The following is a 17057-nucleotide window of genomic DNA, read 5'->3' as shown; positions in this document are numbered from 1 at the left end:
TCCTTTTTGCAGTTTAACAAATGTTATTACTTATTTGTATCTTTTGGAAATGTTTTCAAAAATTGCAAGTGTATTGCTCATCATACCATTATAACAAAATAAAAGTCTATGAACCCAAACACAAATTGCCAAAATATAAACGATATCAAATGCTTCAATGCTTCATAAAATAATAATTATATTTGGTGAATTGTTTGAAGTGATTTTGATTATTTAAGATATGAGTTTTTCCTGTGAAGGTCCCCTGAAAAACAATTCGGTCAAACATTAAAAATATCAAAATGATTTCTACAAACGTTCCACCTGGAATCAAAACAGCTATGTTCGTTCCATTTAAGAGAAGTTGTTTCAAATGGTTACGCTTATATAAACCCTTGATTGTTGGAACACACAATAAAAGTTAAAGCAAACAGTTGAATTAAAAGAAATAACCTGTGGCTGTGGATCAAATTCGTCAACATCTGATAAAACAACATCTTTTCATAAGCAATTCCAACCAGAAGTCAATCTCAAATTATAATCCAAAGAATTATTTGAAATCATACTTAAAAAATCATCAAATCCTTTTAAAGTGCCAACGAATTCCTTATCGCTCCTCATAAGTATCCAGATTTTTGAGCCAATACATTTTTCAACAAGATCTTTAAGATAAACAAATTTAAAATCAATGAACAGTTTTTACATCAAAATAACCTATTGGAAGTATTTTTTGAAAATGTTCTAATGTTTGAGGTATCGACATTTATGTTAGGCAGTGTATAAAGAAGAAAATGAGAATTTTATTTGAAAATATAGAAATAATGGATTCATATTCATTTTTTATAATGGCAAGATATTTAATTGTAATCGTGAAAATTATCATTTTTATGAAACATAGAAGAGAATGTTTTGATCTTTTTTTTAATGAAATGAATAAAAAAATTATTCAACTTGCTTTGTCAAAATTTTTCATTAGGAATATGGTTTTTTGAAGATTTATTTAAAAAAAATTTCAGAAAGATACATATTCTTAAAACGAAATTATTTCTCTCAGGATAAAAACCTTATTTTGTCCCAAACTTTTTCTTCCATAATATCATTTGCAGTCAAGCATTTCCTAGCATTTGAAACAATGAGAATAGAAAGGTTTTATCTGAATAAAAATAACTTATTTGAGAAACCTTGGCATAATTCTGCTTTAAGGGTATCTAAAAATAAAAAATATGCTTCATGAAAAGGCAAAATGTTTTCAATCAAACTTTCACAACACTCTTAGGTGTTGATAATATGTTTCATATATCATTTTTCTTTTTTTGGGGTTATCTTTCTCAAAAACAACTGTCCCCTAATTGAAAATTCGAATGGGTATTTTGAAAAACAAATTAAATAACAATGAAAAGACATTTTTTCAGGTTTATAATTTGTTTATTAAAGCTATTTATAATTGTTGGGGTTGATAATAACTTAATTTGAGTGTTTTTATGATGTTTGAAATTAGTGTCAACAAACTTAAGATTGGAATAAAAAGCCATTCAATCATTTTCAGTTTTGAACAATAGATAATTATTAACCTTATGCATTCATAATATCTGAACATTGCATTTTTTAGCTATTTATTTATGGATTTAACGAAAAAATGAAGTTCACATAAAGCAGCATTTTAAGAAATACTTTGTTTATCCAAAATAAATAATTTTTATTTGAATAAAAAAATTTATTGGAATAAACACTAATTTTTCGAATTATCATTGGTGCCAAACTCGGAACCTGGTGTCAAACCCGGAACTGGCAAATATTTGTGTAATTAGGAAAAAATAATAACTAATTGCAAACAAAGAACGAAGAGCTCTCATTCAAAATTTGACTATGCTTATTATTATTTATTTATATTTTTTTATCAAAAACCCAAATACATTCGTATTCATAAAAATTGTTTAATTCGTCAATTATCCAAAAATAAATATTGTAAACAAGATAACAATAAAAATAAAATATCATATCACGATTTCCTTTATATTTGTGAATGAAAAATTAATATGTGGGTGATTATTTTTGAAATCAATTTTTTTGTATCAAAAATTTCGGTTTCTTAATTATGTTTAAAAAATGTTATTGATGGACACAGAAAAGTGATGACTTCAATCAAAAACATCTTTGTCTTTCTTTTTCATCAACTATTAGCTTTTGGAACAATTGAAAAACAACTTTATTTCAAAAGATGATTATTTGGCAAATAATTATGAATTTGCAAAATAATTAACATCCCGAAAAAAGTTATGATTTCAAAAATAATCACCCATGTGTTAAAAAATATTTGAGATTCACATGACAAAATAATTTTTTCACATTTGATCATAACCATAAGAATGTGAAAAGTTATTGACAAGCTCAACCACAACTTGTGAGAGATGTTTGCTTTAAATATTTCAAGAAGCCTTTAATAACAATTTATCTTTCTTTTAATTTACAACAATAATTTTATGAATACGTCTGCCAGATACCTGTTTTGTCTCAACCATGCTTTTTTTGGTAGCAGACGTTCCAAAAGTTAAGATTACAGTCTGTTATTATTGGAATGAAATTTGTTCTATTATTATTTGCTATGCATCACTTTTAAAAGCTTCAAAAACGGGGCTATAACTGCAGTGTTTAATATATATTTTTTAAAGTTTGTTGGTATTTAATTTGTTCAATGATAAGCCAAACTTTGTTTATGTATTATTTATACTAATGACTTACTGTAGTTAATATTTTGATTCAAATAAATACATGTTCAGCTATTATTTAAGTTGATATTATTTATTAAAATTTGTTCAATTCTTTCTATGTTCAATTATCGTACTCGATCTACAATAAAATTTCTTGTGCATTTTCTCAATACATTATGTTTGTTGGAGTTTTATTTCAAAATTCTTTATTCTCACAAAAATATATGATGCATTTGTTAAGTCATTTTTTGAGTTTTTATTATGTTAGAAAAATCATTGATATTAATTGTTTTATTTGTTAATTCGATTTTATAACATGAAAAAATATTAACCTCTTTCATTCAATAAACATGAACTGTTTTTTCCTCATGTTAATGTATTTCTCTCCAAAGAAATACAGTTTTTAAATTTGATAATTTTAATAAATCGAAAAAATATAAATGTTTGACATAATTTTTAAGAATATAATCTTGATTTATAAAATTGAAAAGATCTTATTGTTTGAAGCTAATAAAAACCTATTTTAAACAAATAAATAAAAAAATAAAACTCAAAAAATGACTTAACAAATGCATCATATATTTTTGTGAGAATAAAGAATTTTGAAATAAAACTCCAACAAACATAATGTATTGAGAAAATGCACAAGAAATTTTATTGTAGATCGAGTACGATAATTGAACATAGAAAGAATTGAACAAATTTTAATAAATAATATCAACTTAAATAATAGCTGAACATGTATTTATTTGAATCAAAATATTAACTACAGTAAGTCATTAGTATAAATAATACATAAACAAAGTTTGGCTTATCATTGAACAAATTAAATACCAACAAACTTTAAAAAATATATATTAAACACTGCAGTTATAGCCCCGTTTTTGAAGCTTTTAAAAGTGATGCATAGCAAATAATAATAGAACAAATTTCATTCCAATAATAACAGACTGTAATCTTAACTTTTGGAACGTCTGCTACCAAAAAAAGCATGGTTGAGACAAAACAGGTATCTGGCAGACGTATTCATAAAATTATTGTTGTAAATTAAAAGAAAGATAAATTGTTATTAAAGGCTTCTTGAAATATTTAAAGCAAACATCTCTCACAAGTTGTGGTTGAGCTTGTCAATAACTTTTCACATTCTTATGGTTATGATCAAATGTGAAAAAATTATTTTGTCATGTGAATCTCAAATATTTTTTAACACATGGGTGATTATTTTTGAAATCATAACTTTTTTCGGGATGTTAATTATTTTGCAAATTCATAATTATTTGCCAAATAATCATCTTTTGAAATAAAGTTGTTTTTCAATTGTTCCAAAAGCTAATAGTTGATGAAAAAGAAAGACAAAGATGTTTTTGATTGAAGTCATCACTTTTCTGTGTCCATCAATAACATTTTTTAAACATAATTAAGAAACCGAAATTTTTGATACAAAAAAATTGATTTCAAAAATAATCACCCACATATTAATTTTTCATTCACAAATATAAAGGAAATCGTGATATGATATTTTATTTTTATTGTTATCTTGTTTACAATATTTATTTTTGGATAATTGACGAATTAAACAATTTTTATGAATACGAATGTATTTGGGTTTTTGATAAAAAAATATAAATAAATAATAATAAGCATAGTCAAATTTTGAATGAGAGCTCTTCGTTCTTTGTTTGCAATTAGTTATTATTTTTTTATAATTATTGTTAGTGTTGATAATGATGGACAATTTCAATAACTGTGGACAGCGAAATTATCTCAACAACTGTTGATAGTTTTATTTTGACTATAATCCCAATTATTCCCTCATTGAATTCAAACTTATAACACGTATGTCAATGAATCAATGAGCTTCCAGAAATATCGAAAATGACATTTTCTTTTTTCGGAAAAACTTGGAGAATCTTATTGCTCCGGGTTTCTCCGAAAAGAAAAAATGATTTAAAATGATCTCATTGTTTTTGATGTGTGATTGAAACAATTCGTATTAGTTCATATTAAATGAAGGAATAGTTGGGTTTATTATCGAAGTGCAACTATCAATGGTTGTTGAGATAATTTCACTGTCCACAGTTATTGAAAGTGTCCACCATGATTAACACTTGCTATACACAAATATTTGCCAGTTCCGGGTTTGGCACCAATGGTATTACAGTTTGTGCATTAAATACCGGACATCGCAAAAAAAAACGGACAAGATCGATGTCTCAAAAACAGCAAGAAGAAAACTTCTGTCAATTTTCCTCTAAAAATATCTCATCAATACAAACTCATTTGACATGCAAAACTTTCAAAATAGCTTCATTTGTGCTCAGAAAAAAAAATTGTAAGTATCTCATAATAATAGGATTATAAGTTTCTCCAAGATTTCGATATATATTTTTTCTGAGCTCAAGCGAAGCTGTTTTGAAAGTCTCGTTTATCTAATGAGATTGCATTGATGAGATGAATTTTGAGGAATATTTTCAGAATTATTCCTCTTGCGGTTATTGAGAAATCGATCTTGTCAGGTATTTTTTGCGATGTCCGGTATTTTATGCACAAACTGTATTAATATTTCCAATCTGGGATATATATTTTCTTTTCATGAATTTTGTCCCACATAGTTCTTTCAAAGTTTTTTTTTCCGATTTTTAATATTTTTATTTTTTATATGGGTCATTATTTTTGAAATCATACAATTTTTCGGTCCATGAATTTTGCAACAAATCAGCAATGTTTTTCAAAGATAATCGAATTTAATGTGTTATTTTTGGTATTTTCTTTTCATTACCTATTCATTTTGATGTTTTAAATTCTTATTTTTTATCATTTATTTTTTGCTTTGATCAAATATGATATATATCAAAAATTTTATGAATATTGTGTTTCGGAAAATATTTTTCTTCAAGTCATTCATTTGAACGATAAAAAGAAACTATTCTTTCTGTGGTTGCTGAGGATGCGAATAGCGAACATGATATTGAGCATTTGGATTCGGCAAGGATTTCCTGTTTAAAATGCAATAATTGGTTTGACCAAATCATTTGCTTTTCTTTGGTTGAATACTGAAGAGTCGATTGAAAAGAAAGAAGAATAATTTCAATTTTTTCAATAAATTGATCTCTTAGGTGAAATATCGAATATGAAAGAGAAAATTTCGAAATTTGAAAGAATGGCAGAAAAAGAATGTTTGAGTTGTTGATAAAAGTGAAAAAGGTGATGAATCTATCATTTGAATAAGAAAATGAAACGAATGAAGAGATAACAAGAAAACAAAGGTTTTGAGCGTTTTTGTATTATATTTCTTATTCTCCGTTTGTGGAATTTAGAATATTCTGGATTCACTCACAGCATGATAATATTATTTAATAAGGCTATTAATCATTTCACAGAAATCTGTTATTACAACATTTAACAGATGAGAAGAGTCCGCTTAACCGAACACATGTAAATTGATGCCTTGCTGATAAACCGAACTTCTTTTGTTGTTTTGGATTCGTGACAACAAACAGCATATTATTTCAATGTGGCATATGAATATCTGGATTTTTTTATGAACGTCAATAGGAGATTGAAAGGAATACAAGTTGATCAAATTGGCAAAGCGTAAAATCAGCCTTCAAAAATGGATTTTTTTTAACAAATGGAAAAAGAAGGATATTAAGAATAAATTGCAAGTTTCAATGAATTATAATCATTTCAAGTTGTTAAGAACTTATATTTTCTCACACACAAAAATCAGTCTAATTATTCCATGATCGCCTTAGGAAATGCATTGAAATTTGCTGATGAAAATTGTAATTTTTATATTTTCTCCATTCACAATATAATAAACAATCGATAATCTTCTGGATTTTTGATAATGAAATATTTTGAGAATGCTTCATTTTTGAATTCAAAAACAAAAGAAAACAAAACAAAAGAAAAGAAAGAAAGAAAATTGAAAACTGATAACTTTATTCTAATTTTCTTTTTCTTTTTTTCCACTTTCTTTTTATTTTCATTCTAGCTCCATGAGAATACTGATTTGTATTAATTTGCAATTGGACTGAATGTGAAACGTGCTGCTGTTCCATTCAATTCACAACTTCAGTTCTGCTAATCAAAATATCCCTCTCCTCCCCAGATCTCTGGCAGTCCCTCGACCCATCATGAAACTTAAATCACCTAATGCCGTGGATGAAGATTGCGAAAGTTCGTTCATCACATCATCTTCAGAAAACATGCTTGTTCTTATGGGTTTGTATGTGGGAATCCAGTGGTGGAGCTGATCGAAGAATGACGTGCTGTATGATTTCAGAAGATGCGATTGAACTTTTTAAGATTATAAAGCATCTGATGATTTAGTTCGCGATTAAACAGATTTTGAAGCTTTAATACTGCACAATTGAAAACTTGTTGTAAAATTCTTATTTAAACCTCTTATTTTTATACAAACTCCAAATGAAGTATTTAAAATCCACTTCTTTCAACTTTTTTCTCTTCCTCTTCACATTTGCTCCCTTTGGGTGTGCTTTTTCAATCGATTTCGCATGCTTCATTTCACTTCCATTTGACAAGTCTGTTTTCGACTGACTTTCGGAATTTCCACTGGAAAAAAACTTCTCTGAAAGTTGAAATAAAACTCCCAATAAATTTATTAAAAGATTGTTGAAAAAGAAGATATCATTATGCTATTCGGAAAATTAGTTCCAGAGAAGATTGAAAGAATGATGAGTTGAATATCTGAATGGGAAAAAGAAGGCAATGATACAATAATTGTGAAGAAAAAAAAGAAGAGAATGATCTTTCTTCTTTGTATTCATCAATTACAAGCTGTGTTTGCTTTGCCTTCTTTTTTGAATTCACTTTTTTTGACTGTTTCTTTTGTTTCATCTTTTTTTTTGTTTGGCTGAAGAAGAAAAAACAAATGAAGAGGATAAAGAAGAAGAGAAAGAAGACAAAAAAAAAAAAAAAAAAAAAAAAAAAAAAAAAAAAAACGAACGAGGAAAAGGATGAAAATGAGGAAAAGGAAAATGGAGAGGTGGAGGAAGAGGAAAATGAAGAGGAAGAGAAAGAGGAAGAAGAGAAGATAAGAATAAAAGAGAAGGAAAATGTGTAAAGGAATGAATGAAATGGAGTTACTCGAATCGCTGAAAAAGACTTTTTTCTGATTGTTATCAAATTTTTCCTTTCTTTTTCTTCTTCTTCTTTTTTTTCCTTTCTTTTTCTGACTTCACAATAAAAATTTCAAAAAAATCAGAATTCGAAAAAGCTCTTTTGATTCAAACGAATGTATTATAATATAAAATGTTAAAAGAAAAATTATCATTGTTAAATTTTCTGTTTAAAAAAAATCAAATATTTCATGTTAGCTTGTGATAATATTCTCGTGTCCTTCTTCTTCCATCTTTTAATGCACTTTCCTTTTTGTTTCTTTTCATTCCTCTTCCTCCATTTCATTTCCCCCTCTTCGTTCAATCTTTTGGAAATATACACAAAGAAATTCAAACAATTTTTTGTATATATTTCTCGAAACGTTGTTTGATGAATTTCTACCAAAACAGCACCAACAGCGCCACCTCTCAGCAAGTCTTCAACTTTCACATTCCAGTTTAATGCTGCATTTCTCAAGATAAAAATGCACTTGTGACTGATTTTTCTGAAAATTTCCTTTGCTGCTCGAAATACATTCACATCACTGCTGACAAGCTCAACAAGTTCTTCGTTCCATAATTTGCAAGAGTGAAAGAAATCTTAAATTATATAGAGCCTTCAAATGATTATCATCACTTCTATTCTTTTATTTCTTTCAATTTTCTCTTCCAATCCATTTTCTTTGACAGATCTTCCAGTTCTCTTGCTGCCTCTCTCGCAAAGTGATGTTCTTTCGTTATCACTTTTTCCAAACTGCAATCTTTGAAAAATCTCCTGACAAAAAACTGCCAAATTTATTGATAGGCAAGCCTTGTCATAGTCTGATATTCCTGATGATGATCGATGATTTCTTTGATTTGCTTTAAACACAGTTCTCTTTTCATTTCCTATGCAAAAAAGGAAGAAAAAAAGTTCATAGTAAAAAGGAAATAATAATGTTTATTCATTAAATCTGATGTAGCTCAAAGTCAGCAATGCCATTTCCACTTCCATTTGAGTTTCTTCGCTTTCTTTTTTCTTCAAGGCAATTTTCAGGAGATAAGGCACACAATTTGATAACAAATCCGTTGAAATCCCACAATTGAGCAAAACAAAGCACTCGCAAAGATCAGTTTGAAGCTTTTCATCTTTTCTTTTTTATTCTTTTCTTCTTTGATAATCATCTCCTCAAATCTTCTGCTCAGCAAAGATTTTTTAAAGAATAGGTTCCATTCATTTTTCAGCGCATCGCAATATCCAACATGCTTCATCAGCAAAATTGCATTTTTCATTGTCATTTTCTTTTATCTAATCATTTTATCAACTTTATTTAATAGATCTAAAGTGAAAATGGATTCAAATTCTTGCACACTCATTTCATCAAGTATTTCATTCATTTCTTGCGTTTTCTGCTTTTGTTCAATTTCTGAGCTTCGTTCTAATTCATAAAACAATTCTTCAACAATAAAAATGAGAAAGGAAACGAATCATAAAGAATTGAATTCCATAAAGAATTGGATACCATTGAATTTCATTGAGCTTTCCATCTCCTGCATTTTCGAAAACAGATTGTATTCGGAAAACACAAAAAATTTCGTCATTTACGTTGAATGAACGAATGTTTGGATAGAAGAAAGTTTCAGAAATTTTATCCCAAAATAGCAATAGAAAAATATGTGTGTTTACACTATTCTTTCTTTTGTTGACATTTTTCAAAGGCAACTGTGGTGAAAATAACGATTCATAATTAATCCTTATTTGAAATGGATTTAATGATCATCAGATTTGAAAGAATGGAATTATCCATTCACAGAATGAGAATTCCATAGCTAACATCACCAATAGAACTTAGAATATTATTTCCTGTGATGACAACAGACAATGGTGGTTATGCAATATTTTTGAAATTCTACCTGACGATTTTTGTCAATTGGATGGCCAAGGGGAACACAACAATTTCATCAATAACACAAAAAGACACAATGAATGCAACTTATATTGTTCTAAATGTTGTGAAGATATTTCAGTCTGTATCCTCTCCAAAGTGCAGGAATGTGAGTTATTGTTGAAATGGTCAATCTCCGCTTTGGAGAGCAATACGATGAGAACGGAGCAGATTATTATATAGCAATTAGGATATAAATGAAGTTACGCAAGATACATGATTTTTATTTGGTGGAAGAGATGAAAACAAATTCAACTGATGCTTCATTGAATGAAGATTTATGGATGGAATTCTGTGAAGGACAAAATCTGCACAAAATTATATAGAATTTTGGAATGTTAGGCAGGGAGAGCAGTTTGGGGTATTTTTTGGCAAGAAAAGTGGCTGGCAATATCGAGGGAAGGATATTAATCATAAAAAAAGGCAAGAATTCAACGAAAAAAGGAGGACCCCAAAATATCGGTTTTATTTATAAGGTTTTCCCGTTTCTCGGACTGCGCTGGGCAGACATGAAAAACTAAGGGATTCTTTCTTTGATTTCGTTTTCGAACCAAAAGAAAGGAGAATCTCCAACTACGAGACATCAAATTGTAGAGTGCTAATAGGCAATCAAACTTCATTCAGGTCAACCACATTTGGATTTCATTCTTCGAAGGGACAGCCATTTTGAGTGAGCAAGGCGATTATCATTCGAAGTTTGCTTTCTTCGATGCCACAGCTGATGAAAGAGAACTTGATGGTTTTTGTTTTCATCGTTTGTTTTTCAACAAAGTCGTTGTTTCGCTCAGATTTTATGTCAGTGCACGGTTCTTTGAATTTTGTGCGTTGAGCATCAGAGAATGCATAACAGAAGCATTGTCATCTGCATCATGAGTGTTGATAAGCGAATACCAACTTTTTCTTTCATTCCTTCTCTTCGCTGTTGAAGCACAGCCAACTCATTCTCTTCATTTTCATCAGGATTTATGCTCATCATACACAATCTCGTTGACATTTGATGCTTTCCAATCACGCAGGCAGAAGAGCGATGTATTTCAAGCACAGATAGATGAGCAATTCTTCCTTCCTCGGCATGCCCATTTCGTCTGCTTCAATCTACCGATCGTTGTCATCTATTTTTTTCTCCCACTTTTCTTCTGTGAAGTGAGCTTGAAGAATGCCAAAAAGCACAAAGTGTGGTCATTCAAGCCACAAGCACCCAAAGTTTGCAGACACTGTTATTGAGTTCCTTTCGGATTCTTTTCTTCTTCTTTGTTTTTATTTTCAAATTTTGAAGAATGGAAAAAGCGAAACAAAAAACCTTCAATTTTCAATGTTTCTTCATTTGTTAAAGGAGGGAGAAAGATGTCGGAGAGGAGGGACAGGGCAGGATGGAGAGAAAAAGGGGAAGAAAGCAAAGATGCAGAGGCATGCAATGAAATTTGGTTATTTTGGAATTCATTTTACTCCTGTAAAAAAAGAGCAAACAACTCCCGCAGAGGCGACAGCTGCTCAGGCAATGCATATCTTTTCGCTGCTCACCATCTTTGTCCGAAGTTAATGTGAGAAGAAGGAGAAGGAGAAGGAGAAGGAGAAGGAGAAGGAGAAGGAGAAGGAGAAGGAGAAGGAGAAGGAGAAGAAGTTGAAGAATAAGTTGAAGAAGAAAAAGAAAGAGAGTATTTTGCATCATCATTAACAGTTCTTCTGTTGCTCAATGGGTTTTGCGGAGATGCTGTTGAATTGCTATTTAAATGGCTGCTTTTTTTTCTTGGAGAAGGAGGACGAGGCGAAGGAAGAAGAAGAGCAGCAGAAGAAGAAGAAGATGAAGAAGGAGAATAGAATGGAGATTTGAAAGCAATTTCACCTGAACTGAGTTCAGATGGAGTAAAGAAGGTTATATCGCCTAATGATTCATCATCCATCTTCTTCGTATTCCTCCACCTTTTCTTCCTCAGCTATTCTTCGCAATTAACAACATATCGTTCGAACAGAAGTTGTTCAGATTAAACCTTCCAATTTAACTTTTACTCCTGCTTCTTTTTCCTCTTCCTCTTCTTCTTCTTTTTCCTCTTCCTCTTCTTCTTCTTTTTCCTCTTCCTCTTCTTCTTCTTTTTCCTCTTCCTCTTCTTCTTCTTCTTCCTCTTCCTCTTCCTCTTCTTCTGCTGCTGCTTTTTCTGCTTCATATTCTTCATCCTTTTCCATTTCATTGACTAGTTCGAACATCTTTCCAAAAAATGACACAAATAACGGTAAAAAGGTGGGGGAGAATAAAGAATAGATGATATTCCATTTTAACCTCATTGTCACCTCTAAAACAAAAGACTTGAGCACAAAAATCATAGTCACAATCATCATCATCATCACGATTTCTCATTCCCTTAGCGTTTTTCTCTTTCATATGTTTTGTCTTCAACGAATAACACTTTCTCATCCTCTTCCTCTAATTCTTTTTTCAACATATTCATCTCCATAAATTAATTTAACCCGATTTCATTAGCTAAGTTTACAAATACAAACATGATTATCCTCCCTTTCTGTATAGAATACTCAATTTTATAGTTTCTTTGACATTTTTTCTCTGTTCTTGTATTTTTGATGATTTGTCATTTCTGATCTTTAGAATGTGGACAATTTTTCATATACATTTTATTTTGAACTGCACGAACCGAAATGCTTCTGCTTTTCTTTCAAAATGGATGTTCAAATATGTTCAATCGTATCATATTGATCACATGCCTTCAAAGTCATCAGAACATTTCATATAATTCATTGGAAGAAAAAACTTAATAATTTAAGCTTTCTTAGAAAAATTGAAATGAAAAGTGAAAAAATACATGAAAAGCACATATCAGCTTTTATATTTTCATCTGTCATTCAGCGTTTTGGAAAAATGAAAAGATCGATTCTTTTTTTAAGACCATCGAATACAAAATATAGGATGATGATCATGGAAGGAAAAGTATTTTCTGAATTGTCAAGTTCCAGGAAAAGTGAAAAGTGTAGCAAATCATGGAAATATTTGGAAGAACAGTCATACGGAGACCCTGTTATTTTGATGGAATACATGTTTCAACATACAAATAAAGGAAAAAAGTTATTTCCTCAAATTCAGAAGATATTCAATGGTTTTTCGTTTTCTGTTGCTGTTATCTAACTTTGAACAATAATCTTTCTATCTTTCGTAATAGACAAAAACAAATATGTTGTTATGAGGCTGGCATCTGTTTACAATAATGAACTCAATGTTCATTCAAAAGTTTCTATCCTCAAATGTTTATGTCACGAATACAGCCATCAGCAGCTTCTTATGTTTGGATTTAACTGCACAATCGGAAATTATAAACATGCAAAGCAAACCAGTTCTTCTGAAAATTTTGATATTCCATATCCAAATAAACCTCCTCTTCCACCCTCAAAATCAAGTTTGGGTTCATTTTTTAATAAAACGGTATATATTTTTTTATATTTTTTGATGGATAAACCAAGAGCTCAGCAAAACAGACGAGGAAAAATTCTTGAATTTTCTGATAGAAAACTCAACTGAATCTTCGGAAGGTTCGAGACGGACAGTTCAATTAAACGAATGTTTGCTTTTTATTATCATATGAAACAAATTGAATTTTATATTATTTTTTAAAAGGCAAAATGGATTGTGAAGATGATGATTTTTCTATTTTAAATTCAGATGATTGCATGGAGGAAGATATCGACCCTCTGAAAAACTATTTTCAAAGTGATCATATTGTAGATTTAAACTTTGGGTCTCCTGAAATAGAAATAAATGATATCAATTCACCCACGTTTAGTAACATTCATCAAGGAATCGATCAATGGATTGACCGCGAATGCAGGACACATCAGCAAATCAAAGGATCAATTTTAAATGGTGGTGCATTTTATTTCGGATCATCAGACATTGATTGTTCAAACAATTCATATGATGTTTATGATGGTGACATTGAAATGGAATCTATCGACGAAGATTTGACTCATTCATCATTCAAAGATATCATTAGCATTCGTGGTTCAAATGGTGATGATCGGGATCAATGTATCAATACATCAAAAGATCAATCAATTGAACAGAATTCAACATTGACAAGGTGTTATCCTTTGCAGAATTATGGTAACACATGTTATTTGGCTTCTTTGATTCAAGTATTCAGATCAATATTTCAATTTTTTGATCACATCGAAGTTTCAAATGTTTCAAAGAATTCATATTTAGAGAAATTACTTCAACTTGTTTCTAATTTCAAGAGCAACAAATACGGTTTCAATTCAAACATTAACTCAAAATGGACACTGTCATTTGTCAAACAATGGGAAAATGAACACTGTTTTTCAAGAGGAAATCAGCAAGAATTCTATGAGGCATTTCTGAATATCTACAGTGATTTATCTTACACAACTCCAGCCCTTTCAAAAGAAATGTGTGTTCAGATTAATTTCCCCAAAAAATGCTCAGTTTGTGGCAGTTTTTCATTTGGTTTTTCAGAAACCTCACCAATTATTCGTTTGAATGGTGATGATGTAATCACATCATTGAACAAATCTTTTCAATTTGGCACATCTAATCATAACAATAGAGATGCTTTTTGTGAAAAATGCAGACAAAATACCAACCATTTGGCAATTTTAAATATTATTCAGTTTCCAAATATTTTGGCCATTTCACTTGAATCTCTAAATAACAACAGAGAAAACACGTTGAATGTTCCTTTTTGTTTATCATTTACAAATGAAATGGAGGGATTGAAATGTGGTGATTGTCATGTCGAAGGAGCTTGTAACTTCAGTTTGATTTCTGTATTGTTCTTTCAAGGGACTAATGAATCTGGGCATTTTTTCTCTTTGTGCTTGAATCAAAAAGAGGACAACGTTCATTTTTCGAATGATGAATGGATATTATGCAACGATGAAAATATTTCGGTGGTTGGACAAAATGCACAATCTGAAATAAAAAGACAAATAGATGGTGGTTCTCGTCCATTTTTATTTGTATACGTTCGAAACAATAAACAGCTCTTCAATAATCTTCAAAATCCATTCTCCCCTGACTTATTCAACATTGGACGAGATATTTTCATGTCTCAAAATCATCACGACGATGTAAGAATTAATTCGTTAAAGAAGCAGACAACAAATAACATGAAGAACAGTGAAGATGAAGGAACAAATTCTTTATGTCTATCATCAACGACAAATTACATATCATCACCTTCCCGTTTCACTTCAATTTCTTCAAACATTTCAAACAACACTCTTCATGCGAATGACTCAATCACTTCATCAATTCAACAATATTCAACTACTTCATTGTATCAACCAATTCATTCAAAACATCGCACTTTCTTTAAAAATGCAACATCTTCATCGGAAACAAGAAATTGCTTCAAAGGCAGAAACTCCTCAACCAAAAAGAACTTCACACAGAATTATCAAAAGCAGATTGACTATCAAATAAAAAAACCTCCTACTCGAATAATAAACATGACAAAGGCCAAGTTGTATGGAAAATTTAAAGAAACTCATATAAAAATGTCCAAAAGCACATTTTATAAAAAAACCAAACATATTAAGCAGGCCAAACGTCGAACAGATTTATGCCATTTATGCGAAATGTATTCCTCTCTTCAAAAGAAACGAGACAACCTCAAATCAAAAAATTCTGATCTTTCAGAAAAAGAAAAGGAGACAATGCAACTTATTGAAGATCATCGACTTCTTGCATCTCATCAACAAAGTCACTTCAGATTTTTGAAGAACAACTTAACTCCTAACGAAGCATTAATTCTATTTGACTTTAAAGAAAATTGGACTTTTCCAATTCGGAGAAATCAACTGAGCAAAGATTTCTATTCCAAAGAAAGTGCATCTCACTTTTGTGTAATTGTTTATGTTTTGGACGATAAAAACAACAGAACAAAACACGTTTTCAATTTCTTTTCAAAGATTCTCTCTCATGATTATCGATTTGCCATTGAGTGTTTGCAAAACGTTCTTTCATTGCCAATGCTTCAACAAACAAACACATTTCATTTCATGTGTGACACTGGACCACACTTTCGCAATTCACAACTCCTTCATTTCCTTTTGTCTAATAATTCTTCATTTGCAAAAAATAAAACCACCACTTTATCATTTTTTTGTGAAAAACATGGTAAATGTGAGTGTGATGGCGAGTTCGGGAGTTTGACACGTCTGCTAAATTACGAGTTGAGCAATGATATCTCAATAAATAATATAGATGAACTAATTGATTTTTTCAATAAGATCACACACAACTCTCATTCACTGAAAGATTTTGACCTTAATGAACAAAAAAATACAAATCGGTATTTTTTAAGGTTGCAATATTTTTTTATTTTTTATTTTAATGATTGTTGATCTTATTTCTTTTTTCAATAATATATTTTTTCAGATACAACGCTTCTAATAAAATTCTTTGGAAAAAGCTAAAGGCAGATGCATTGAAAACCTTCTTATTTTACGAAAAGCGAAATGAAAATATTTACAGATCTGTTGCTTCTCCATTGAATTCAAGAGGGGATGAAAAGATGAATTTTAAAGAGGAAAGGGTGAGAGATGAAAAAAATAAAAAACAATTTTCAATTCGTGAGTCTGTTCCACAAGTTGAGTTAATTGGAAGCAACACGTTAAAATTGTTCGCTGAAAGAAAAAAACACTGTTGTTTTTTGAATTAGTTTTATCAAAGTTATTCGATTTGTTGTATTCTGCTTTCGAATAATTTTGTCTTTGTTTTGAAAATGGACTTTTCAAGTTGTTTGTTGCTCAAGCTTAAATTTTTTTGGATTATTTTTCCAAAAAAAATTTAAGTACCCCCGTTTTTTTGCTGTGTGCAGAAAATGAAGGGGCTAGGCTGATTCCGTCCTGGGACTGTGCTGTGACCGGTCCAGCACAGTCCCTTGAAGGCTTTGGGTCCAGAATCAGCCTCCCAGGGCAAACGCTTGATAAGTCATTTTTGAACCAATTCAAAATTAAATGAAAGTTTATTATTTGATAATTTTGTTTTGTTTTGTATTAACTTTTTCGTCCGGAATTTTTGATTTAAATATTTTTGTATTCATTTATTTCCAAAAAATTTTAAAATCTGCATTTTTCGAAAGTTTTGGAGATATTTTTCATGCAAAAATAAAATAACTGTTGAGAGAATGTGATTTATTATTTTTCGATAAAGAATAAAAAACATATGATGTTTTCATTTGAATAAAAGAAAATATATTCTCTGAAAGGCTTTCACTGTTTCAGTAATGTTTAGAATGTTCAAAATGAAATATTTGACTTATGTGTTATCTTTATATTTGTATATTGATTCAGTG

The 17057-nt window shown here is 30.0% G+C and overlaps 2 protein-coding genes across 2 annotated transcripts; both read right to left on the bottom strand.

Moving 5' to 3' along the window:
- Positions 1-3: 3 nt before the first annotated feature.
- MONOS_16324 (U6 snRNA-associated Sm-like protein LSm5) lies at positions 4-798 on the bottom strand. The gene is made up of 5 exons (XM_067869239.1): positions 694-798; positions 546-641; positions 433-476; positions 297-373; positions 4-244 (listed from the first exon to the last, which is right to left on the bottom strand). Exons 1-5 carry the CDS (start codon positions 740-742, stop codon positions 214-216), a joined length of 297 nt encoding a protein of 98 aa, XP_067727705.1. The 5' UTR covers positions 743-798; the 3' UTR covers positions 4-213.
- A 10454-nt stretch (positions 799-11252) lies between these two features.
- MONOS_16065 (uncharacterized protein) lies at positions 11253-11916 on the bottom strand (the record flags this gene model as incomplete). Its single annotated transcript, XM_067868974.1, has 2 exons — positions 11253-11578; positions 11724-11916. The coding sequence occupies 2 exons, from the start codon at positions 11914-11916 to the stop codon at positions 11253-11255; spliced, it is 519 nt and encodes a 172-aa protein (XP_067727704.1).
- Between the last annotated feature and the right edge of the window lie 5141 nt (positions 11917-17057).

Source organism: Monocercomonoides exilis, assembly GCF_001643675.1.
Source record: "Monocercomonoides exilis strain PA203 chromosome Unknown scaffold21-1407046, whole genome shotgun sequence".
Lineage (NCBI taxonomy): Eukaryota > Preaxostyla > Oxymonadida > Polymastigidae > Monocercomonoides > Monocercomonoides exilis.
The sequence above is the reverse complement of the archived record's forward strand: the minus strand, read 5'-3'. Positions and strand labels throughout refer to the sequence as shown.

What these genes read in the sequence shown, in the direction of transcription:
- MONOS_16324 (XM_067869239.1), bottom strand. Translation starts at nt 742, where the DNA reads ATGTCGATACCTCAAACATTAGAACATTTTCAAAAAATACTTCCAATA. An exon ending in AGGATTTGATGATTTTTTAA is followed by an intron (nt 477 to 545) that starts GTATGATTTCAA and finishes GCTTATGAAAAG; the next exon opens with ATGTTGTTTTATCAGATGTT. An exon ending in AATTTGATCCACAGCCACAG is followed by an intron (nt 374 to 432) that starts GTTATTTCTTTT and finishes CCAACAATCAAG; the next exon opens with GGTTTATATAAGCGTAACCA.